Genomic DNA, 26,568 nt, shown 5'->3' with positions numbered 1-26,568 from the left:
TAGAGCTACACCTAAACTGTAGGTACTAAACCGAGGCACAGCGTCTGGGTGGGCCTCTGCATCTCGTACTTTAGATGTGGACTATGTCAGTTTGAGAGGGTTTTTTAGTAATAATTACTGCTTCAAGATGGTAGGTGGAGTGATTACAGCAGCTAGAAAGCACACGTGGCAGAGATCATTGCTGTAAAATTTCAAGGCAAAATGGAAGCGCTGCTCAGGTTTTCAGTGCATAATCTGAGGCGTAAAATAAATATCTCGCCTATAATATGAGAGGAACTCCATGGGTTAATTACTGTTGGATTTCAGAGTGAATGAAGTGGCTGAGCTGTTATAAGTTTATATTTTGCTGATTTCCAGTTCCTTAGCTGCCCTCGTTTTTTTCAGTCTATATGCTCAGTTAAGCGTTCGCTCCCAAGACTTTAAACAGCTGACTTTTTTTTCCACATACTTATAATGTGATGTCACATAGTTCAGTGAATTTCTACATGATTTCAAGAAAGCTGGGATGTCAAGCTAACCCCTCAACATCTGCTGCGGTCCAGGGTAGTCGTGTATGGTTGAACAGTATGCGTCCGATAGGGAAGGCATACTTTAACCCTTGGCCACCAGCTCTCGTGGTGTAGATAAATCCTACCCTTTCTGTATCCTATTTACAGTGCAAAATATTTTCTCTCTGCCTCTGTAGTTGTAGAGAGTGAAGAATGAATATGGCACAAAATATGGCAATGTCAGCCTTACACTTTTTAGCTTTTACTTTAATTACACTCTCCAACCCCCCGAGTATTACTTCACAGTATACAGTCTGACTTCTTGTAACACTTAAACGTGTGCTCTGTTACTGAGTATTTCTTGGTGACCGCTGCAATCTTGCAAGTAGTCCATATGTTAAAAAGTCAGCTGACAGAAAATTTAGACCACTACTCTTATTTTTCTGAAGTGTCAGTTATTCTGATGGATATTTTCAGTTTTCTTTCTAAATAGTTCCAACTAAAACATTTGTCTTATGATACTATTTGATCAACTGCAGTATTACAGACTGAAACTTTTTTCCCCCCCGCTACAGATAAAGGGATATTTATTATCCAAAGTGAAGACTCCGAAATGTGCATTAAAGTGGACACAGTTGGCCTTGTTCTGGAAGACTGCAGTCAACTCTCTGAAGACATGCTATGGAAATGGGTATCCAATCACCGTCTTTTCAACATAGGCAGAAGTACCTGTTTAGGACTGAACATCAGTAGACCAGAGCAGCCGTTAAGTCTGCTTGAATGTGATTCAACTCGATACTCGTTATGGTGGAATTGTGATGGAAAAGCATTAGTTGGTGTATCAGAGTACAAATTAGCCATTGAAAACAGCAAACGTATTGTGGCCAAACAAAAATCTACTTATCAGTGGAAACAGTACATGTCCTATGATGAAGACCTTTGTGAACACCCATTTCAAGGTAAAAATAAAATTTTACCCTAGAAAGTAGATGGGAAAACTTTTCAAAAGTTCTGCTGAAGCAAGGTCAGGTGCTTGTGATCCTTTCCAGCCTCTATTGTGCTCTGGAACTCAGTTTGTGTTTTTTTATATGCAGTGGTTGATGTGAGCACAGTTAACTTTTTCCCTTATCTGTTGTATGGACCCAGAAAAGCATCTGTTTTATGGACCCATGCAAACCAGGAAAGGCTCATTTCAAAGCCTCTATGAAATAAAAAGGGGAACTAAGGTTTGCTGTTGCCTGTCCTTCAGCTTTCATTATCAGATAAACCCAAAGAGAGATTGTGAAGGATTTGAAATTGCGGTCACTGAAAATCAGGCTGTGATCCCAGCGTGCAAGAACTGAATGTTTGCACCGTTCAGCACCTGGACTCTGAACGTGCCAAACTTTGGAGTGGAGATCATGCTTTTGATTAATCCTGCTGTTCAGGCAGCGAAGGTGTAAGAATGTGTGTCAAGATGCAGGTCTGCAGACCTGAACAGTTTTCCAAGTGTAAGGACTAAGATAAACCCATTGACTACAGACGGCAACAGACGTGCTGTACCTTGAGCCCTTCTTCGGCATTTCTGTAGGAGGAGACACCTGATGTTTTGCACAGCGTGTCTCACACCGGACTCTTGATTCTCCCTGTTTGAACTGGGTGTTCGAGTTGCAGATCTGGTCGCAGTGGTTTCCTCTGGAGTTGTAGCTGGGCTTGGCTTCTGCTCTTACCAAAGCCCTTCCTCTGGGAGCTGTGATGAGTGAGAAAGCACTGTAGTGTCCAACCTCTTCTTTAAAACCTAGTGGAGTTTGTACTTAAGAACAGACAGAAAATACCTAAACCCACAAAAAAGCCTTACACATTTGCTATGTACACATAGCAAGATGAAAGCAGACCTGATTTAGCCCTAGTACTGCAACATCTGGCAGAAGAGCATCAGCCTCAGGCAGATGCTTCTGGCCTTGTTTCTGGACCAAAGTAATTAACTGCATTGACAAAATCCCTTTCACGTCCGGTTTCTTTTTTCCTCCTTCTACCTTAACTTAGGCACATGCAAATATAAGTCCACCAGGCTTTGAGGGCAGCTCTACCTCCAAAGAAAAAGTGTATATAGCTGTGGTGAGAGGTCTATAGCTGTTGAATTGGGTTGCTTGTCACTACTGAGATAATCCCTTGCACCTCTGTAGCTAGCGGCATGGTAGTGCGCAGGCAGAGAACCAATCCTGATAATTTTTTTTTACCCATGTTCTTTATATCATCTGTTCGTATCAGAAGGCTTTGAAGGGGATTTACAATGTGTAAACATCTTTTTTTTGTGTATGTGCGCAGCCAGCCATTAACTCTGGAAACCTCTAGGAACCTGGCAGCGTGTGCGGATTCTGTAGTTGAAGGACTTTGATCTTTAGGCTATCAACATGGGATCTTTGACAAACAATTTTATTCTAATTGGGACTGTGGTTCTTTGGCCTTTTGTAGAAGCTCTAAGGTTAAGGAGATGCTTGCTGAGGTAAAGCTTTTAAAGCTTTCAGTTGCATTGGATATTTTGGTACTCACAATAGAAAAATATTTAAAGTATTTCATGAGGCATTAATTAATTGTGACAACAGATGTATGTAACAACAGTTCTTTAGATAGATTATTATTCCCCATGGTGTGAGACCTTATTTTTAAAAGTTAATTTAATATTCCTTTGTTTTTCACATTTCCTTTCCCATAGAATGGGAAAGAGATTGTGGAAAAAACATTAGAAAACCACTTTATAAAGAGTAGGAGGAGCCAGGGAAATAATGCTAAACTCTTTGTCTGCATTGGATTAACGAATAAAAAATAAGTAAAAGTTGCACTGAGTGCTGTTTAGCGTTTTATGTAGTTGTTCTAAAATGTAACTCCAGATTTTATGTGTTGATTGTTCTTTTTCTTTCCCCCAGTTTTAGTAAGATAAGAGAATGTACCTTGTTTCATAGTAAGCAGTTTCAGAAAGTATTACTTCCAAATTCTATTCACTGAAGTTTTGCTGCTCATACATGTAATGCTGTGTTATTGATTATAAATTAAAATTAGGAAATAGCTTTTTTATGTATTATTGCTGCTAAAACTGGGAATAATGAAATTTGGGGGCATAGAAATTTCTGTGGTCTTCATTCCTCTAATCTCTACATTTTATTTATTCCAGAAACATACACCTTGTTGGGAAATTCTTTTGGTTTCCCGTGTGTTTTTCCATTTAAATATAACAACAAATGGTATTATGAGTGTACCAGAGATGGAAAGGAATTTGACTGGTGTGCTACAACGACTCACTATGAACAAGATGAAAAATGGGGATTTTGCCCAAGTGCTGGTAAGATTTTGCTTCTCTTCTTTCCCCTTGCACCCTCCCAAGAGATTCTTCGCTCTTTGCTTTTTATTAGTAGTTCTAGGATACACACTGCTTTGCATTACTCCCCTTCTGTTGGAAGGAAATGTCTTTTTTTAAAAAGCAAAAGAAGACTTCAGCAAATTTTATGATGATTTCTCATGTTTGGCCTTTGGAGACCCAATTCCTCATCCCTAAAGCAAAGTTACAGGGGAAGCAGCAAAAGGATGTTGTTCTGGACAGCTCATTGATCTTCCTCTGCAACTACACCTCTGCATCCTCTGTCCTGGGGATGTATCAGGAGCTTCTCTGAAGTGTGGGGAGTTCAGGCGCTCTTGCAAAGTCACGTTCTGCTTTTGACTGTGTTACATCTTGCACATTCCTTCTCTTCTGTGTGCTACTTGGACATATCTTGGGTCTACAAGACTTAGAGGCAATAGCTTTAAAAGTGTCCCGCATGGGGAAAATGCAAATTCTCTGTTCATAAAAGGATAGTATTCCTACTCTGACAAGCCTTGGAAAGCTTTTGGATGTATGAACTTCATTCATATTTCAGCTTCTTGCATGAATGAGGGAAATAGTACCTCCTGTCAGCAGAAGTGGTTTGGAAAGCCCTCCCTGCTCAAGCTGCATTTCAGATCTCTTGTCCAAAACATCTTAAAACCAGCTGTAACTGTGTCTTTGTAATGGGGATTGCCATCGTAATAGGTGGTATTTTCAGCCTTGCTTATTACACTTTGTGATTTTAGCAAGTTTATTCTCTTGAGTACAAGACCAAAAGCGATCCAGTGACTGCTTTTCCACAAGTGGAGTGAGATGTTCGTAGTCTGAATATTTCAACATTCAGCTTGAGGAACAACGGATCAGCTGGTGTAGCTCTGTTGGCTTTATGAGAGCTATTAAAATCACCACTGGCTGCAGATCAGCTCCTGAGTATTTTATCAACCATATGAAATATGGAACAGCGTTTTATTCCATAGTGCCCTATTTCCTTATGTTCTTTAACACAGGAGCATGAAAGGAGTTCATAACTGTGCTTCCAGTGGGATGCTACTGTCATTAATTAATTGAATTGTTCAAGCTGTTACATTTCTCATTAGTTTGTAGTCTTGGGCTGTTGGTGACAAGTGTGTTTTTGAGCAGAGAGCGGCTGCAACATTTTTTGGAAGAAGAACCCTGACACTCACCTTTGCTACCAGTTCAACCTTGTGTCTGTGCTGACCTGGCGTGAGGCACGGGCTGCCTGTCAGCTGCAAGGAGGGGACCTGCTGAGCATCACCGACCCCGAAGAGCAGGACTACATAGCTAACTTAAGCAGTGAGTAAGCATTTCTTTGGGGACCTTGTAGGAAACTTGTAGTTCGATTTCCTCTTTACTCGTGGAAGAGGGGTAGGTTTTGGAGCTTAATATCCGGCGTGATGTCACTCCCATTGCTGCTTTTGAGGCTCCATCATGTAACACATCTGAGTAGAGCTGCTGGAAAAGTCAAGGTTGAAGGTAGGTTACCACCCTAATAACCCTCCCACAGACATTTATTCTTGCAGTTGTTGTAATGGAGTGTGTGTGTGTGTTCTTTGGAGAATTATACAAACATTTACCATCTCTGCAGTGTTCCCTGGTGTCCTTTTCTCCTGTTAAGTTTTCTTTGCAAACAGGACTTCACGAGATATGAATGACGAGAATGTTTCTGTAGGCTTGAAGTAAATGTCCCGCATGGGGAAAATGCAAATTCTCTGTTCATAAAAGGATAGTATTCCTACTCTGACAAGCCTTTTACTTTCCCCTGTGCAACAAGTATCTCCAACAAGTTCTGCAAAGCGTTCTGACAGTGTGGCTTTCGTGGGTATTGTGGTGTGCCTGAGGAGGGCCAAGTGGAGGACTGGGTGGTAGAGCTGGTATGCGAAAGGCTGCCTCAGATTTCTTGCCTGTTGCTTCCCATTATTGCTGATTTTCAATTGCAGGATATAAGCGAACAAGAACTTTTAAGAATTATTTCGTTAGCTTTTTGATACGGCTGTAAAAGGACTGAAAGCTGTTTGGTTTACGGAAAGCTGAAACAGGCTGGTGTTTATGTAAGTGCTTGTTTGAGATTGAACTTTTAAGGTCCGCAACAGCTTCTGCAGGAAGGGCATGCAGGATGAGTAGCTTTTGAAGGATGCAGGCTTCTGAGTTTATTCCTGTTCATCTCTGTGCTGATTAACAAAGTAATAGACTTTTTCTAAGGACAGAAAAAAAACAGCCTGAACTTTCTGCAGGCTGATTTGATGTTTTATTTTATTCCTATTGTAGTAAGGTAGGACATCAGATCTATACTGGCAGATATTTTAAAACACGAGGAAAGCAGGAAGTACTACTTTGTTTATTTCTTCTGTTTCAGGGCAATTAAATACCACAGACATGGTGCTGTGGACGGGCCTGAATCGCCTGGAGGAAGGTGGTGGCTGGCAGTGGTCAGATGGAGCACCGCTGGCGTTTGTGAACTGGAGAGCAAGTACTTGATGTTCCTCTTGGATACTTAGGGCAGTGTAGTTATATGCTCTCTGTAACAGCCTCTTGATAAAAGGCTGCTGTTTCTACAACTACACTTGGAAAGTGAATCAAGTGAACGAGTGTAACTTTTTAAAAAAAAAGAAATATTTATTCATATTCATGAACTAAAAGCTGCTTCTAGGGATGTAGCATTGAGATGGATCTATTCAAGGCATTATTGATTTAGTCCTTTTGTAATTTATTTTTAAAGGTGTTTTTAAGATTCTGGTTGCATATTTAAAAACTCTGCACTAGCTGTTTTCCTGGAGGAAAGGACTTTCAATTTGTTTAGATTAACATGCTGTAATTAATGTGAGCACATTAACATGAACTTTTTGACTTGATTTGCTATGTTTTGAGACGTGTCAACCAGCAGATATAACATAGACACTAGAGCTTATTTCAGCTGCTCATCTGACAACAGCATATAATACCGAAGAGGTATTGCCACACATGTGTAAATCATGGTTAAGGTTAAGCTGTCCATAGTATTGGTTCAATATTACCAGAAGTTTGGCTGTGCAGGGATGTTTATACATTCATTCAATAAGATGCAGAGAGCTTTATAACACCATTTTACAAGTAAGAACATTGTTTTTTGTAATTTTGTGCTTCTCAAAAATGTGTTTGCAGATGTCTCTGATAACCATTTTAGAGGAAATCATTGTGCAGTGATTAATTCAAAATTGAAGTACGGCTGGCAAAGCTATTTGTGTGAATCTGGATTGCCTTTTGTGTGCAAAAAATATTTAAATAGGACAGAGCATGAAACATTGGGTAAGTCTGTCAGTGTTACTGTGTCCTGTTGGTGGGTGTGGAAGAACAGGAAGCCACCAGAATATAAAGTCACAGAGCAATCTTACCTGGGCAAAATGTATGGGTTTGCTAGTTTAAGTTGTAGTAACACTTTCTTCTGTTTAAATACAGTCCTGGAAAACATGTCGAAAGTCTTAAAAGTAACAAGTAGGTTTAATATACATAGCGTTTATTTGGTTCCTTACGTGATCAAAGGCTTACAGAATGTTTTCTTTCTTTTGCTATTACAACAGAGTCATCCTTTTGAGTTTAAAAATAGGTTTTCAGCTTCAGATGGAATTGACCAGTAGCCCACGGAGAAGAAAGTTGTATAAACGCAGCTCAAAATCTGCAGTTATTTTTATGACATATTGGACTTTTGGTATACAAAAAAAGCATTGTACCTCTCTTTTTTTAAAATAGTTATATAACGAGTATAGGTTATAGTACGTAGACTGCCTCAGACTCCCATTCTGTGGGAAAGATAAACACTGAACCGAGTTTATGAGCACATTAGTTTTTGTTTTGATAAGACCAACTTACAAAGGTTCCACTTCTTCCTGATAACTTAAAAGAAACTTTCCCTACTTGTTTCAGATAATGAGAAAGGACTTACCCAAACTTCTTGTAGTTTATGCATCTCCAAAAGCTTTAGCTGAATTTCAGTCATGTTCAGAGGTAATACGTGAGTTACTACATGTTTTAAACTGACTAGAAGATCCATGAGTGTATTTGCACTAGTCCAGCAGCCCAGGTAGTTGAATCATAAAATAAAGTTGGAAGAATTTGAGTTTGCTTGGTAGGTGATGTTGCATGGAGCTTGTGTTTTGGCCTCCTTATGTCATCTGGACTGACTCTGTTTTTCAGCATTTGAAGATAAAAAAAATTAGTTCTTAATATGCTATAAAGATAGCATAAACTTGGCAATTCTCACTAATATACACAAACTCTGTATGCTTAATTAAAAGATACATGGAAGTATTATGCCACTCGTTGTGATGCTGGCTGGTACCCGCACAATCGCAACTGCTACAGACTTCAGAGACAGGAGAAGAGCTGGAATGATGCTTTTATCTCATGCCAAAGTGACAGTAGCGGGCTCATCAGTATATCCTCCATGGCAGATGCAGAACTGCTCCTTCACTTGCTCCAAAGTGGTGAGTTTGGGGAGTTTCTAAGTGTGCGGTGTTTTGTGGTGCTCTTTTGTGCAGGCCTTTAACATTTTTAGCCATTTAAGCACGATATTGCATGGCGGACCAAAATGACGTTAATGAAAAAAGAAATCATGATGCATGCTCTTTCTAGGAGTCTTAAAAACATACAGCATCACCTTCTCCAATAACTATACTTGAAATAAAGAAATTAATTAACAAAATCAACTCGGTGAGGCCCCAATAAACACACTGGCTTTTGTGCTTTGCTGATTTTGGCTGGTTCCTTGCAAACTTGCAAAATAGTCAGTGATGATCCTTATGTGAGAATTATGATTAAAAGCAACAACAATTTAGAGTATCTTTTGCTTTCAAATTGACCTTGTCCACACTGTGAAGTTGCTGCTGCTACAATATTGGCAGAGTCTCCTTTGATGGCAGCAGGGTGTATCAAAGGAGTTCTGCTAGTCCACATTGTCCGAAGGGGTAGCACAATTACGCAAGGAACTTAATGAACAAAAGCTGTTTGGTGCAGCAATGCCAATACTTTTGTTTTTGTAACAGCAGCTAAGAAAAGTGAATCTTTTGTGCCTCCATCTGACGTCGGTGTGCTGGCCGAGCTGCACAGTTTAGCCATGAGTGTAAGCTTCCCTGAGCTGGGGCACAGTGACAGGTTTTATCAGCTCTGTCCCATTAGCTGTGGTTGCCGGATGGTGTGTTATACTGGATTTACTGGACATCATCTCCCATTATCATCCCTCCTGCCATCCATCCTCTTTGCTGTCCTGTCTGTCTTTCTCCAGAGATTAACCGCTCTAACACCTTCCTCACCTCTGTTGAGACCCTCCATCGATGCCAAGCACCGTTATTTCCAGAGATGCTGCCATGGACAGATGTAATTGTTCTCAGCCTATATTCAGCTTCAAAGCTGTCTGCTTCTATTCCTGACCTGCTTCAGGCTTGTCTTCAGGAGAAGCGCTTACATGCCTGAAGACCTGTCTGCTTTTTCTGGCCGTAGTAGCTGGTCGATTAAGGCTTTACATCAAACAGCAAGCCTTGTCTTCCTGTAGCCACCATGGCTACAGCTGTGCTGTCACTGGAACTCGTCACTCAGAGAAACCTGAAGCTGAGTGAGCCATGGGAGATGATAAGAAATTTTCCCCTTCCACATCAGGCTTTCTGTGGACTTCAAAAAAAAAAGTGCATATGCTCTTGATTTGTACTTTTCAGGATTTCAAAGCCTAAGATTACAAAGGCCAACCTACCTGTGAAACAATTTAGTCTGCAAGGCCAGTAGAACATTATCTCATCAGTAAAGTTTATACTTCCTAAAGTTTATACAGATTTTATTTTCCTTTTCCTGAAATAAGGTAATTCTTAGGAAAATCGCACGATTAATTTTAAATTGTGGTGTTGGTGTTACAGGAACAACAGGCATTATTTCTGCACCATTAAAATCTGAACTCACTCTTTTACAGAAAATGTAACTGAAACGTGGATTGGGTTGTACAGTAATAACACCCCCGTTGTTTTTGAATGGTCAGATAGCACCCCAGTAAAGTTCTCTAACTGGCACAGCCAAGAACCTGACACCTTTCAAAGAACAGGACCACTCTGTATTTCAGCACAAGGACCTGTAAGTTTCTTTTTCTTTTTGAAAGAATTAGAGAGATACTTTTATTTTAGCTCATGACTTATTCTCTCACTATGCGTAATTGTTTAAACCATGACCTGTAAGGTTTTGATTCCTAATAAATTCATGTTGGGATAAATGCAACGTAGCTTTTAGAAACAAGTACATTTTGCAGTGCTGATGCACAGAAAATTAATATAGGTTTTGAGCTTATATTCAATAAAAAGTATTATATACATAAAGCTTGCCAAATGGCAGAGAACAAATGCAAGTAGGTATTACGATAAAGGAATTTAAAATCCAGGTAGTGTATATCATAATTTATGATGCATCAGTTCTAGTCTTGAAAGCTTCAAAATACTGTTTTGAAAAATTGTCAACTGTGCCTATTTTATCTTGCTGTCAATATTTATAAACTTCATGTAGCATCTTTCCGAACCAGGTAGCAGTCTAGATGTGTATGAGATTATAGAAGCTGACAGCAGAAAGGTTGACCCCAGATCAGTCAGGTGGTGTAAACCTGGGAGTAATGTTCAAATAACACTGTGTCCTCTCTTACAGATATTAAAGGCACTGACAGTTTTTTTTTCATAATTTGATCATAAATTTACAATTAATGGTACTTAAATTTACTAATACATGACTTACATAAGTAGCATTACAATATTTATTTTTTGGTAGAGTATGTTTTGTGTGTGAAAACCGAACCAAAAAGACTTTATGTTGTCTTTGCAGTAGTGAGTCCAGCTTGCAGTCTTTAACTTACGGGAAACCCAAGACAATTACAGTGTCCTGAAAAAATGGGTTCCCATTAGAAGCAGAAAATAGATTTTGGTAAAATTGTGGGGTTTAGATGCACAAACCCATATTTAACTCGATTTCCAAGCGTACACAAACAAATTAAAATGTAAAATACAGCAGGAAATGAGGTTCAAGATAAAATTCTTCAAGCGTTATTTTTGGTACCTTTTCAGACATCTATACATACTGGACGTTACATAATACATATTTTGTGATATCTTGAGTGAGAACTGTTCAAACGCAAAGTTTAATCTTACTAAGAGCTATAATAGATAGGAAGAAAGTTCCTATCTATTCTGAAAAGTAAGCAGTCTGGCATGGCCATAGTGTTACTTAATTAAGATGCGTTACATCCAAAAGAGTGATTCAAAGAGACGACCCTTTTGTATGATTGATCTGAAAAGACCTTCTGACAGCGTTGGTAGAAATAAATGGTCCATCTAAGGATGTGAGTGAGAAAAATTACTTGTTTTTGCTGAAAAATTCAAGTAGGGAGAGGGCGTGTAATCTAATGTGTATATAGATATGCATGAGAATATGAGTATGTACAGGATATAATTCTTTTTCTCCTGTAGGAGGGACATTGGAAAGTTAAAAATTGTGAAGACAGATCTTTCTACATTTGCAAAAAAGCTGGGGAATTTAATAACGCCTCTCCTGAGCTGGAATCAGGTTGTCCAGAGGTAAGGGGGTTCGTGTTCTTTGTTTTAGAGCCTTACTAATAAAATAGAAGTATATACGAAACCTCTAAATGTAGCTATGGAACATATGACTGTCACTGGATAGGTACCTTTATTTTTTTGTATTGAAGATATGCATGTTTTGATAGGAAAAAACCTTACTGTTTACCTTAGAAGTATGTAAACTACATTTTAATGTAAGATTAAAAGCTCTCCCAAGATGCCTTTCATGGCTTGTTGCGTTCGCAGCGGTTGTGACCCAAGTTCCTACTTCTTTCTAGATCAAAAAAGAAAACCCTTTTGTCCACCATCTGTGCAAATAATGGCTGTTACATGATGCCTCATCCCACACATGGTTTTCATACATTGAAATGGAATGTCAGGGTGAAAAACAGTTCCACTGACACGGAGAAGGAACTTTTCTGATCGTACATTAGCATTCCTTTTGCTGTCAAACACGAATGGAAAGGAGCCCAGCTATCTAAGTAGGACATTGCAGCAAGTTTTCCGGCTTTTAGGCTCTATATTCTGATAGTAAAAGCTAATATGTTAAAGTATGATTTTATTTGCCATCAGTTCCTTTTCACAGTGTGAAAAGAGCAAACTTGCAGGCTTTGTGTTTTTTTCAAAACTCTGGAGGAGTTTTGTGAGCCTCTTTTTCTATCAACAAAAATCTCATTTCTCTTAACTTCCTTTACTCTATAGCTGAATGTCTTCCTTTTTTAATTTCCCGCCCTTTATCTTGAGAAGTCGAGAAACACAGCCAGTTCAGTTGGATTGTGAGAAGGTTGAAGTTGAACTGTTTAGAGTCGGATGCAGTCTTTCCCCAGATGTACTGTGGTCAGACCCAGTGTTCTGGTCACACCGTTACGGAGGGAGAAGTTACTGCTTGGTTCCAGCTTAACATTTCCAAAAATCTAGGGTAATTTCATATTTCATCTGGATAAATGTATTTCAACACTCAAGAATTCCCTTGTGTTATTAGTGTAAGAGAGGTTGGTCACAGTCTTGATCATGTGAAACATGCGCAGAGCATCAAGACTCCCAGTTGTAGTCAGGAGCATAACAGCTCTTCAGCTTGTGGTACCTCGTAGGACCCAGACTCAAGAGATTAAGTCACTGGTCATAGGTAGTTTGGCCTGCTCTGGCAAACTTCCTACTCAGGATAAATTTTGCCTTTTTGATATTTCACACCTTGTAAAAATATTCTGAACCCTATTAGAGTCCCTTGGTTTTGATAGATTCTTTTTTTTCTCTAATGTGAAAAAAGTTACATCCATTTAATCAAAATATGTCAGTACTGTTTACTCAAAGCTACATTTGATTTCAAACATTTTGTCTTGACAATTCACCTTCTTTTAGCATTCAATATATAAGTTGTTGCTAGTTATTGGGTTCATTTTTTGAGTTTAAGTCTTTATTGAATCCAGATTTAGCTTTTTTCCCCCATTTTTCTGTTGCTGACTTACCCTAAACATACAGAATATCTATTGACATTTCTCACATTTGATCTTTTGCTTCGTTAACCTTGTACTGTCATTCATGTCAGACTGCGAGTAGATTCTCAGGGAGCTTTGGCCTCAGGCACAGTTGTTTGCTTTTTCTAAAGCTTTATAGTCTTATGTGTTATTACAAAGCTTTCATCTCATGTTGATTTTACGACTTGTGCATCAGATGAACTAGCCTTTAACATTTTCTGTGGTTCTGCTGATTGCAGTTTTTGCAATCTGTCCATATCAAGTTACCAGAAACCTGAGCTCTTTTTTCTTTTTTTTTTTTTTTTGCTACACTTCTGTCATCCTAAGACATAAAAAGTGCTAAGGACTTTCTTCCCGTAGCGGATCAACTGTTCTTTTTTTTTCTAGTCAGCAGGCTATTACTGAGAATAAATATTTTATTGCAGAGGTCAAATTCTCTGAGCAGTTTTCCACAACACTGAAATAACAGTTTTAAACGTTTTCTTTCAGCCAGCTTTTGAAACAGGTTGTGGGGCTGTCAGCTGCTTGGTAATGGAGTCGGAGGTTTCTGTGTGCAGCACTGACTGTGTTTGTACCGCTGACTTCCCCTGGTTCTCTCCACTTTAATGGTGCATCAAAAGATAACAATATAGTACTAAATCACTCATTTGTCTTTATGGCTGTTGTAGCAGGAGAGAATTTAAAGAATCGTGATAATTTAAGAAGAGAATTGCTATTAAGGTTAGAAAACTTCATAAAGAGTGGGAGGACAGCTTCTCAGAACAAGGGTCCTTTCAGCCTCATGTTCTGCCTCCCATGGGTGGCTGCACGTGATGTTTGAGGGTGAGCAGGACAGGGCAAACATGAATAATACTTCCCCCAGTTTTCTCTTGACCCCCAAGGGGTTTCCTAAGCCTATTAAGGTTTGTACATCTGACAGCCTTCCAAGTGCTTGCCTTGTTCCCCTTGACCTCATGTGAACTCTGCATTCACAACATTCCTTAATGAGGAGACCTATAAATCTACTGTCCTTGAATGACAAAATGCCACCTTTTTTTCCATGTTGAACCTTCTGCCTGCCGACTTAAATTTGTTTGTTGTCCCCAAGGTCTTGTACTGAAGTAGTCGCACACCTTCATGGCACTCACCGTTTTGTATTCCTGTATCACGCTGTCCCTAAGGTGTCTCCTTTTCCAGCCTGAAGAGTCCCAGCCTGCTCAGTTACTGCCTGTGTGGAAGCAGCTCCATACATTTCATCATTCTTGATACCCTTATTTTCTAATATCCTCTTCTGAGACTGGGCTTCAGAACTTCAAAAAATGGCAAAAGGTTAATTTTCAAGGACAGAGTAGTCTCCTCTGCTCTTTCTCTCCTCAGAATTCTTAAGGTTCAATTTGACTTTTTAACTAGGTGGAACTTAACCACCATAAGCCCCAAATGTCATTCCTGCACAGTGGGGTGAGGCAACTGTCCCTCGCTTCATATGTGAAATGATGGAGGTGCAGGGCAGGTCTCCACATGTATCACTTCACATCTGTCTGTACAGAACGCCATCTGCCATTTTATTGACCAATTGCTCAGCCTTTTAAGTTAGGAATTCCTCAATCTGTGCTTGCCCTCAGTGAAAGCTCACCGGCTTCCAGCTACTCCACAATTTTTTATGTTTTGTTAAAGATCGGTGTCAAATTACTTCAGTCTTTAGGCACCAAGAAGAAGGTTATGTAGTGCCATTTGCTCCGGATTAAAATTTCCAAGAGTGATTGCGTTCAGCTTCGTTCAGACAGGTGCATTTATCGTTAAAGAATTCCAGTTGAAGCTAGGCATTTGTTCTTTCTTACCCGTGTCCCTGTAGTGGGTGTTTTGGTCAATGCTTACCCCTCTTCCTGCCCTGACTCCCCTGAGTTCAGGTGCACATCACCGTGTTGCCGTGTCCCAAACGGGACCGCCAAGAGCCCTCAGCACCTCCCAATGTGCTGTTCCCGTGGGGAAGTCCCAGCTCAGTGGTGTGGGGACAGGGAAGAGCCTCAACTCAGTTTATTTTTGTTTGCAAAGCCAGCGCCTGAGCAATGCACACGTGTTGTTCCTCAGGGGAAACCGCAAGGAGTCGATGCTGCAGCTCGTTTTTCTTCTGTGCCGTAGGAAGGGCTGTGCTCGGCCAAGCCCAGGCGCTGACGGGAGATAATGGCAAAAGGCAGCAGAGCCATTGTGACCCCGACAGCAAACACACTGCCCTGAATAGGTCTCAGCATCTTCTTGTGCATTTTCTTGTACCTGAGGATGGGTAGAGATGGTTTATTTACCTCTTTATTCTCTTGATGATTTGTAAGACTCAAGCAGGAGGAGCAGGCAGGCACACCGTGGGAACTCACTCAGGCAGAATTCACACCAGCCCTGATGGCATCTTCTGGACACCCAGAGATGAATAATAAGAAAGAAGAGATTAATTATAAGAAAAAGTAAGGCAGGCTGACTACTGACTCAGTGTTCTGCCTCATCTGATGAACCATGCAAATGTGTCATTTTAATTCTGCATTATTACAGTAGGGTGATTGTTAATTTAAAATTGTTTTGTTGGGTTTTTGTTTTTTTAAATTTGGAGGTTTTACTTGAAAATGAGAAAGGTTGCTGAGAGAGTGCAAATAACTAGAGTGCATTGCTGTATGAAAGGCCAGCAATTTCTGGAATAAATATTTCTGTTTACAGTTGAAGACAAAGGGCAGCTGTCATCGTTTTTTATAACAACTTAACTGGATCTGACATGGCAGTGTTTACCCTGCACTTCAGGTATTAGATGTCAGCAATGAGTTACCACAGATAGAAACCAGCAAGTGCTTCTACATATTTCATGCCAAAGAGTTGCCAATCTGAGGGGCTTGGCATCCTCCCAAAAACCAGTCAGTAAAACAATTCGAAGTATAAAATTGAAACAAAAGTCATATGTGGGGAGAGTGACCTAACTATTGCCAATATTTTTGTCATACCCATTGAAGATGTTACTATGTGTGTGGTAAGCTAGTTTTTGCACAATTTAAGAATTTAAATTTTAAACTTTGGTTAAATTTACCTATGTCTTCAGTGACGTTGAGGGCAACTACTCCTGAACCACGGTAGAAAGTAAAAAGGGCTATAGGAACATCAGCGATGATCAGACGGAAAGTACAAAAGGGGAATCAAGTTACTATTATTGATAATCTGTAAAAAAATGTTCATTTCTTTTAAGGGATGGGAAAGACATGGTGGATATTGTTACAAAATCGACAGTACCCCCCGAAGTTTTGAACATGCTTCCAGTGGTTATTTCTGCCCATCTGCACTTGTGTCAGTAACAAACAGGTAGTTAATCCTATTAGACAGTGTGAAGATACCTCTAACAAGAGCTATTCTAACTTTGTAAAGTGTTGCATGGCGAAAGGTATTACCATTACGAGATAACATTTGTGTAAGAGGCGAGCATAATTACTAACATTGGCTAAAATCAAAGGCGCGCTTTGCTTTAATTTTTAATTGAAAATAAATTTTAGCGAAAAGCAATTGCTATGCGAATAAACACAGCAATGTGCACATATATGAGTGTGCAGAAGTCTAAAAATGCTTTCTACACAAGTATCTTTAAGAAATGTTGTTAGTGTACTTGGAAACTATACTGAAAAATGAAAATACACTTAATTTTTATAATGAAAATGTATCAAATTTTAATCCAGATCAGTGGTTTATGAATATTTCTATGTATGCATTTTACATAAGTTCGCAGCCAACGGGGAGAGAGTAAATGTTTTGAAAGCATTTGAGATCTGTCTTCCCTTGCTTTGCTTCTATTTACCTGTGTTCCAGCTTCAGCAAGGGCTTTCTCCTCTGCTGATGTCCAGATGCTTTCTCTGATCGGTTTGTGATTTACCCTGTCTGTTGGATTCCCATTGAAGTTCATGACATACTGAAAAATTTATTACATACATACTTTATTGTAGAAAAGAAAAAGTAAGGAAAAAATCTCATCCTACGTTTAGGATGGGGGAAGCACTGTAACCTCCAGCAATCTGATGAACGGTAGCTAGAAATTCTAGGAAAGTACAGGCTACCCCATAGAAGAATTTATGTTGAGGGGAATTTGGGTGCTGGAGGATTGAGGATTGTGCAGAACGCTTTCAGCACTGCACTGTGACAAGAAATTTTACCAAGAGGGTGAAGAACAAGTTCTTGCAGCTGAGAATTTGTAGCTCAAACATCACAGGGAGCTGAGAGCACACTGCAAATCACTGGAAGCACGTTGTGTGTCCTTTTCTGCTTATTTCTCTCTATTTGATTTTTGCTGGGTGTAGCCATTGCTGTTTATCATTTAAGTGTCCAATTCCAATACTGGCATGGCAAAGCAAGCTAGTTGTCAGTTTAGGGTTTTCTTTCTTCAAATTACGGCTGAGATTTGTTGTTCTGGTGTGAAAAGTGCAAAAATTTTCACTGTGTTGGTCGTAAAACATTCATTAAGAAGTAAGCTGTAGAGGAAAGAGAGTTGGTTAAAAGGGAACATGAGATAAAAATTAAATAAAAGGTCTCAGTCACTGTCAGTCTTACAGGTACACTGAATTTTTTATGTACATGCCATCCTTATGGCATTTAGTTGTTCTTTTTATGACGTGTGAAACTAAGAAGTCATGTAAGTTTTAATCAAAATGGTAATTTGCTTGGCTGTAATATTTTCATTGGAAACTGAAACATGCTTATAAACTGAGGCATTTTTGTGTAATGCTATATTGATTATATCTGAATAAATTACATTTAAGTGACAAATGGATTGTACGCAACAATTATTACTTGCAAAAAGGTGCACGTTTCTCACGTAACTTCAATGAAGAAATCAAAGAATGAAAAAGCGATTCCTTCGGTAGTCAGATCAAATAGTGATCCATGGTTTTTTCAGGCTTCCTAATCTACTTCTGTACCTTTTTCAAACGTTGCAATCTTTTCTTCTTCATACGAGGGGTTTCTTATTTTTATATGTGCATCATTAATGCGTTCTTTTCTTCACATCTTGTAGTTCAAGCATTGAGCTTATAAATTTCTAATCTCCTGTTTCTCCTATGTGCCCAAATGTTGATAAAGAAAAAAGAGAAATTGTGGTTTATGCCTAAAGTTTCCCCACAGTGTTCTATAAAGAAAATCAAGTACCTCATATATTTTTCTCTTCTTGTGTAATTTAAATAATTTCATGAGAGCTATTCACTGAAATACCAATTGACCAATTTTATTTTAATACACTTTTTGTCTTGATTATTTTACTAAGGTTTGAACAAGCTTTTATGAACAGCATGATCCGTAGTATGGTAAAATCTGAGAGAACTTATTTTTGGATAGGACTGCAAGACCTTAACAACACAGGAGAATACTTTTGGCTAAGTACAGCAGGAAAGAATCACTCCGTGGGCTACACAAACTGGAACAAGTACCAGCCACGTGAGTAATCTGCCAATAAAAACCCGAAATGATTTGGAGGGAGGTGGTGAGCTCTACCCTCCTTACCCCCACCAGTGACTGAGGAATCCCAGTCCTTTCCTCCCTGCCCAGCCAAGAGAGCAGGGAGATAAGCTGATGTTTTTTTGGTCGACTCGGTAACTTCCTACCGTGGACTGAGTTCGATGATCTGGCAGCTGGGGAGAAGCCCAAGATTCCTTCCCCCCATAACCCCCGGTGTTGTCCTTGTGGGTCCCTGGGTGCTGCAGGATGCTGGGCATGGCTCTGCCCACCCACTCTGGAGTGGGATATCCTTGCAGACATGGCTAATCACTGATATTTTTCTTTTTCTGTGAGATGTTTTTTTGTAACTTTTTTTTAATGGTTTGTGTGATGAAACACTGGCACAGGTTGCCCAGAGAGGTGGTGGAAGGCCCATCCCTGGAAATGTTCAAGATCAGGAGAGGGCTCTGAGCAACCTGATATTGTTCGATGTCCCTGCTCACTGCATGGGGGTTGGACTAGATGACCTTTAAAGGTCCCTTCTGACCCAACACATTCTATGATTCTATGATATATTTCTTTACGGCCTTTTCAAGGAGACCATCAGGGCTTCCCAAGACTCACATCGAAACGTCCCAGGGAAGTCCTGAATTTTATTCAGTAACAGTCACAGTTTGTAATTTGCATTTTATGTGAGAAAAAAAGAGAGAAGAGATTGCCTGAGATACATTTCTGCCAGTAAGAGCGCCATATGCTTACGTCCTGCCTTTTGAGAGGAACCCTTCGTCATGGTTCATTTTACAAGCTCAAGTCAGCCAAGACAGGCTTACAAACTGCTTGCTGACCCAAGAATTTGCTACTTTTGTAACTTCCAGAACCTGATAGATAAAACAGTCTCTTCACCAAGAATTCCTGTGCTTTATTCTGCTATTCAACATTTATCTCTGTGTCTAGGTTATTCCGGAGGTTGTGTTGCTATACGAGGGCAGCACCCCGTTGGTTATTGGGAGGTGAAAAGCTGTAAATACTTCAAAGCAATGTCATTGTGCAAGCAAAAAATCAATTCTTATGAAGAACCTGAACTTACTTTTCAAAAACATTTGAGTTCCTGCTATTTTGGATGGGAGTCAGATGCTAACCTGCTCAGCTGCTACAAGGTACCTGTCAGATTTGTCTTGGATTTTTCTGATTCTCCATAGCTTAAGGATGCACTGTTCCTAAAATATTTTTGATAAAGCATTATTTCTTTCACTCAACAAATAAAAATTGTTGCCGTCCTTCACTGCTTTTTAAAGTTAGTGGACGTCTTAAGAATCAGAACTATACTTGGAATACACATGGCTTTACTGTAGGAAAAACTGTGAATAATACTTGAGTTTTATGGGTTTCTGAAACAACTGCTTTCCAAAATCAACTACATTTATGACAGTGTTTATTTTATTGCAGATATTTCACAATGAAAAAGTCCTGATGAGAAGAACATGGAGTGAAGCAGAAGCATTATGCCAAGATTTTGGAGCACATCTTGCTAGTTTTAGCCATATCTATGAAGAGACATTTTTAAACAATTTACTATATACAATTTTTGATAGGTAAATAAATTTTTAATGCCACCAAAATTTGTCTTACTCATACTAATATGTAAAAATAATCTGCGGTTTAGGTTCTTCCATCCTCTTTACTAGGGGCTGAAGAGGTCTCTGACATGAACCTAAAAGTGGGTGAAAAGAAGCACTGTAACATGGTGCTTTTTGAACATAATCTTTCTAGTAAATGTCGAGCAACTGTTAATGTCAAGGTGATATTCTTGTGAAGTAACATTCCCTGTTGAAATGAGGGGTTGGCAATTTTAATCCTATTTTAAATTTTAGAAAGTAATTCCTGAAATAATTTTAAAAAGTAATTCCTGAAATAGCATTTCTCATGCACTTTTTTCTTAGTTATTTCCTTTGTTTCCACCATAGGACAGAAGAAAGACAGTTCTGGATTGGGTTTAATAGAAGAAACCCTCTTTCTGGAGGGACATGGCAGTGGTCTGACAGAACACCTGTAACTATCTGTATACTTATATATTCCTGAAACCCTTCAAGTCATATCTGAGCATAAGCTCACAAAAATAAGCCTTGTGAGCAAAGTTTGTTCAGGAAGACTGGTTTTCATGTCTATGTATTTCACTTAAAAGCAATTGTTGCAATAGGATTAATAGTACACGACTAGTAAAACAGCAGCCTGTGCGAAAGGGCTGTGCAACTGCACGAGGAATTTGGTAGGATTATGTGGTTTTGCAGATGTGTACCTTCAGCCTAGGACCAGGCATATGCAGAGTGAACACACGTGTTCACACACACATATATGTATGCACACGCACACATCACTCAGTAGAGCGTAGCGCTAACAACACCAGGGTCGCGGGTTCAGTTCCCATTCGGTCCCCAAGTGTTGCCTGATCTAGTCAAGAGCTGGCGTCCCCGGCGACAGGGAGGCTGGATTAAAATGATCTCTAAGGTCCCTTCCAGCCTAGCCCATTCTATGATATATATATATCTATATATATACATGTGTATGTATATGTATATACACACACACAGATATTTACATATATACACATGCACCCACATTGGGAAACCTTAGAGCTGTGCTTACGTGCTTTATTTGTTCTGTCAATGTTAAGTTCGTGCCTGCACTGAGAGCTAAGTCTTTCCTTTTGTAATACTGCTTTTGATTTTGCACCCTTGAAGAGGTTGGTGCCATACTAATGGTTAGTACTTGGCATTTAAATATCAAACAACTGAAGAGGGGCCAGTTTTTAACCTGTAATTGGCTTTTAGCCTCAAAGAACAGTGCCAGCTCTGCCAACGTTACTTAAGTCATTTCAGAATGCGAACGGAAGTTGTCATGCAACACGCCGAACCAAAGAAAAGGCTGTTAGATGTGGGCAAAATTGTTAGGTTTCATAGCTATTAAATTATTTTTACAAGGAAGGAGTCTGATATAAGATGGGAAGTTCAACAGGACATTGAGAGAACATGACTATAGACCCTATTTTTTTGATTTTACCACCATAATTTAGGTGTTCCTCTACTTGTTGCTTATGATGTTCTTACATACACACATCTCCAAATCCTTCCTTTTTCTCCATAATGAGATTTTGAAATGCTTCATCTTGGATTGTCAGTGAAAGGTAATGAATGTGCCGTTTTCAGGTTGTATCTTCATTTTTGGAGAGCAAATATGCTGAAGATGACTCAAGAAACTGTGCTGTGTTCAAAGTAAATAAAACAGTCTTTCCAGCACACTGCAATGAAAAGCGTGAATGGATATGCAAAATACCAAAAGGTGAAATGTTAATTATCATACATTGTCTATTATACTCACTACTTGCAATTCAGGAGAGGTACAGGGAAAAAAAATATCCAGAAGTCTGCTTTTTAGCCACATCTGGAGTTCTCATTGGCTTTCTGCGTGAAATCATGGCAAAGCTGTATGTGGCCATAAGGGTTTGTTGGCCATTTAACAAGTCTAATATGTGCAGTCACTTTAAAAATGGATAGCAGTGACTATCAGTTAGCAGAACTTAATCAAACTCTTTATTATAAAGGATACTAAAAATAGTAAATGTCGCAATTATTTTATTCTATGTTTATCTCCTGGGGCTTTATTTTTATTTTTTGTCCCTGAACAAGAATAGCGATTCCTCATGATTTTGCTTAAATTCTTACCATGTGGAGAAAGCAATTTCAGTGAAATACTGCTTTTCATTCTTGATCAACAATATTTTAGTTAATTTATGTATTTTTGCAGGTGTTAAACCGAAGAATCCAGATTGGTACGTAGCTGGTAAGAAAACGTTTTCTTTTTTCACTTCTTGAAATTTTATAAAAGTAACTAAAATGTTCTGAGTTAAAAATTTACATTAAAGGAATTCTGTAGGAACTTGTTGCTACGGATGCAAATCTGCCGCTTTTTTGTTCAGAAACACTGAAACATGAGATTCTCCTTGGGTTAGGTAAAGGAGGGCTGCCAGTTGCACAGGACTTTGGTAACCTCTCCATCACATGACAACTGCCTTTTTTGCAAAGGCTGGACAATTCTCTTAATACTACTGCACTATCACAGGACAGAATATTTTTTTTTAAAATTACTTATTGTGCTTTTTTCTCCCCCATGAATTTGTATGTTACATGTGATTCTGCTGTTAGTTGCCGTGTATTTGTCCTCTGACACGTGGCTGTCACAGGGAGCCACAGGAGTCACAAAGGATGAGTCTTAAAGTGAGTTTTTACCCCTGCACACCACTGACTCTTTTGCTTGTTTTCTAGAACTGCCATGGTCATATTATCAAGGAGCAGAGTATCTTTTCCATGTCAGTCCTACGGACTGGGAAACCTATGAGTTTGTCTGTGCCTGGCTTCGCAGCGGAGTGGCAACAATAAATTCTTCTGCTGAGCAAGCTTTTATTCAAAATAAAATTAAGAAGGTAACAAAAACCTACCCTTTAAAAAAAACCAACCTCAATCAGCAACTATTTTCTTCTGCGTCTTTTGGAATATCTGGCTGCCTGTTGCTCCAGGTAGAATCCAAAAGACATTCTACTTTAGAAATAATTCTCTTGCTATTTTCATTTCCCACATCCCTCCCTGAAGCCCTGTTTAGCTAAAAAAGTCAGTAACATTTCAGAATCTGCAGAATCGTCTCTGCTGGTTGACCAGTTTGCCCCAGGGACCCAAGGGGAGCAAAACTCAGTTTCTTATCTCAAATTTATGAATGTAATTAGGGGTAAAGAGAAAGGGGTCATTTCAGTAGGTACATTAGCATGATGTGGGCATTAAGTCCAGATGTTGAAACAGTCTTCATAGTTTAAATCTTCAACGTGATGATTTGAAATGTTACTTTTGGGGAGAACTGGACGAGAATGGCCATCGTTTGATGTTGCTGTATAAGCTGTAAGCTACTGAAATCCTAACTGCAGCTCCTGAGGTAGTGTGGCTGCGACAACACAGGTTACACTTCAGTTCTTTGGGGGGAGATAAATAAATAAATAAATGCTTCTCAGAGACAGGGTGGCTTTTCCCATGTCTTGCATGTTCAGAACTTTGGTGGTGGTGGTGGCTCTTTCCCAAAGAACCTAAAACCTGTGGCTAGTAAGGGGCTGACCCTGAAAGTGAAGCTTGTTCCTAGTTTAAGGCAGAATGAAATCAGCACAGCAATAATAAGTGGCTGTTTGAATTACATTATTTCTGTGACTTCCAGAATACTTTGCTTTTTAAGAGTCTAGACCCTTTTATGAAAACTACAATCCATCTGGAAAACATCTCTAGGAATCTTTTGTATGAGCTATAAAAAGCCTGTAAGTGTTCATAGAGAACAATTTGGAAGCCTTAAGGACCAGCTTAAGGAAATACTTGCTATTATCTATTTTTAGGAGCTGGGGAAAAACAAATTCTGGCCTAAGACTGCAGTCCTTTTCAAGCCAAATATCCTGTAAATTCCTAAAATTGTAAATTCCCAGTTTATGGAAGATACATCAGTAATCCAGTGGAAACCAGGCGCTAAACCATGCTCTGTTTATGTGAATAACCTTACTAGTGTGACATAAATTAACATGGGCAGGATTTAGCACCTGTTCTTCCCACTGGAACCCCATGAAGATGCTGTTTGTCTGAATACAGAGTCTGGCTTCAGGAGCTTGTTAACGCTTTGATAAGAGGGAAGCAACAGCTAAACCTGTGGCAAACCATTTTTATTTTTTATTTTTTTTAACAGCTATCAAATAGTGATGTTCACTGGTGGATTGGATTGCGCGCAGAGAACTTCAGTGATGAATTCCGGTAAGAATACCCGTGCTTCAGCTGCTCTGAGTCGCACTTGGTGTGTCCTGCTTGTGGGCTGCCCTTCCGTTCTGAGAGACTGGAAAGGTTTGATGACTGAGTGGGGTGTTCCTGAGACAACTTCAGTTCTTGTGTAAATATCACTTGGAATATATTACCCTTAATTTATCTCCATGTTACGGTATTTCTTCTGAAGGGGTCATAGAAGATAAAAGCCAAAGGCATGAATATCAGCCTTGTTGGTTTTCTGGTTTTCTAAAACTTAATGAGTACTTCCTATCTTACGAATGCTTTTAATAGGAGGTGTGTTTTTTAGTAAAGATAGGAAAAAGTGTAACTGAACTCTTAATATTTCTGTGCAGCTGGAGAGATAAATCACCAGTGACATACCAGAACTGGAAAGAAGGGAGGGAAAAAGATCCTCAGAAACCAGGGAAAAGATGTGGCTTCATTTCATCAGAAACAGGTTTATTTTATATTTCATTTTGGTGCAGGAGTTGTGACTGGATTCATTTGTTGGCTGAAGCGGTTACCTTTTTTTTAATTGCTCTCAAGAAATGCAATCCATATTAAAGTCCTGTTACATGGTTATAATTTGCATAACTGCTTTTATGGCTAAGACAAGAATAGTGAAATATTATTAATATTCCCAGCAACTAGGCTGTAGGATTTAAAAGTGTATTAATAGTTCCAGTTCTCTAATGTCAAAATACAAAGATGCCAGTGATACTGCTGCTTTAGTTTTACTTAAGAATCTGTTATGTGGCACAGCAAAAATGTTAGTGCCTTGCTGGTTTTCACAGTCAGTTTTCTCAAAACCAAATGAGCCAGATGGACTGAGCAACAATTTTTCTTACATTTATTAACTGTTTCTCTGTCAGCACACAACTTTAAATACCCAGGTTTCCAGCTTGTTTTTTATATCATAGCCAATCTGCTGAGGGTTTTTTGGGTACCATGGTTTTAGTGCTAGGCTTTACATCATCAACATACATCTATATTTTACTAGAGTAATAAAAACATTTTAGAGTGCTGCTTGTTCAAGCAATTTCTGTCATCTCAGTCTCTGTTTTCTGAAGATCTGCAAGTCACATAATAAAGTAAACATGTCAGGTTCCATGGAAAGAAAAATTATCCACCTTTGTGTTTGAGAGAAGGGCTAAAAAAATTAATCCAGCTGCACTCTTGTAATCTCAGCCTCAAAGCTCAAAACTGAGAAAGTGAAAAACCTTTTTTTTTTTTCCCCACGTAGAATCTCAGAGTTTTGATTCATGACTTTCAAATGCTTGAGTCTGGCATTATTATAGTTATATGAGATAAAAGAGATGCCCACCCTCCCCCCTCAGCTGGCCAGCACAAGAGAACTGGTCAACAACTGGAGTGCACTGAGAAAAGTATTTTACTCCTAAGCAGATCAGCATTTTATGTTAGTACCTGGATCTTGCCAAAATTTTTCAATGTAAGGAAGTCAAGCTATTTTATCTGGAAGGCATCATTTCCATATCTTTCCTTTTTGTTTGCATAACTAATTTTTTTTTAAATCCATGATTACACGGGCATATGTTATGTGACATGGTGTGGAGGAATTGGTTTAACTTAATAAAATCAAACTAGAAAAAAAGTATGAGCCCTATCGACCATCAAATCTGCTGTATGTCCAAATGTATTTGATGTGGAATCTCATCTTATTCAACCACTAAAGGATATACTTCTTCATAATATCTAAGATAGCTAAGGAAAGAAAAAACACCTTTCAGATTTTCAAGCCAATATTGAACTGCAATTTTTCTTTTTACACAGGACTCTGGGGTCATGAAAACTGTACTGTCTCTCTTCCCTGTATTTGTAAACGTAAACTTGCATGGAAAATAGAGAAAGAGATTCCAAAAGACCAGAACCAACAAGGAGAATGTCCCAAAGGCTGGTTGCGCTTTGGATTGAAAGTAAAGCATTTTTTTCTGCTATTCAATTATTCAAAATCCTTCTCCGTGTTTATGACACAAATTGGACTTCTTGGGATTTATTTGGTATTGGAAGACTCTCTTCCTTTCTGAAAGCAGGGCCCTTAAGTTAAGTTAGGTTAATAAGCTGTTGAAAATTTCACTTTAGTTCAAGGAAGTGAATGCTCATATATGAAAAGCTATCTCCATCCTCTTTTTCCCTGCTCCATCCTCTCTTTTCCACTTAAGATTTTTCCAAGAATATTCATGATCTCAAGACAGATCTCTGACCCCTTGCTCTACTAAACGAATCCCTAACTGCTGCCGTCCTCCGAAAGATGCTGTTTCACATAGGGCTCATCAAAGATAAGTACAAACTAAGTCTATTTGCAACTGAAGGTCAAAAGGCAATTATTTCATCAAGCTTCTCTTAAATGCATCCGTTCCTTAATAGCAACACGTGTTAGGGTGGCTGGATTTATCCCAG

At 39.0% G+C, this 26,568-nt stretch overlaps 1 protein-coding gene across 1 annotated transcript in view; it reads left to right on the top strand.

The window, feature by feature from the left end:
• Positions 1–1,071: 1,071 nt before the first annotated feature.
• The window catches only part of LOC104275011 (secretory phospholipase A2 receptor-like), a 34,554-nt gene continuing 9,057 nt past the window's right edge, over positions 1,072–26,568 (top strand). The window contains 19 exon segments of the mRNA XM_009870838.1: positions 1,072–1,447; positions 3,640–3,807; positions 4,966–5,139; positions 6,200–6,313; positions 6,985–7,128; positions 8,115–8,303; positions 9,776–9,933; positions 11,307–11,414; positions 16,089–16,201; positions 18,144–18,313; positions 19,268–19,470; positions 19,760–19,905; positions 20,278–20,362; positions 21,517–21,649; positions 22,115–22,150; positions 22,633–22,790; positions 24,077–24,141; positions 24,504–24,607; positions 25,942–26,084. Coding sequence (XP_009869140.1) covers positions 1,102–1,447; positions 3,640–3,807; positions 4,966–5,139; positions 6,200–6,313; positions 6,985–7,128; positions 8,115–8,303; positions 9,776–9,933; positions 11,307–11,414; positions 16,089–16,201; positions 18,144–18,313; positions 19,268–19,470; positions 19,760–19,905; positions 20,278–20,362; positions 21,517–21,649; positions 22,115–22,150; positions 22,633–22,790; positions 24,077–24,141; positions 24,504–24,607; positions 25,942–26,084 — 2,757 coding nt within the window. The 5' untranslated portion in view covers positions 1,072–1,101.

Source organism: Apaloderma vittatum, unplaced genomic scaffold (assembly GCF_000703405.1).
Source record: "Apaloderma vittatum isolate BGI_N311 unplaced genomic scaffold, ASM70340v1 scaffold8306, whole genome shotgun sequence".
NCBI classification, from domain to species: domain Eukaryota; kingdom Metazoa; phylum Chordata; class Aves; order Trogoniformes; family Trogonidae; genus Apaloderma; species Apaloderma vittatum.
The sequence above is the reverse complement of the archived record's forward strand: the minus strand, read 5'-3'. Positions and strand labels throughout refer to the sequence as shown.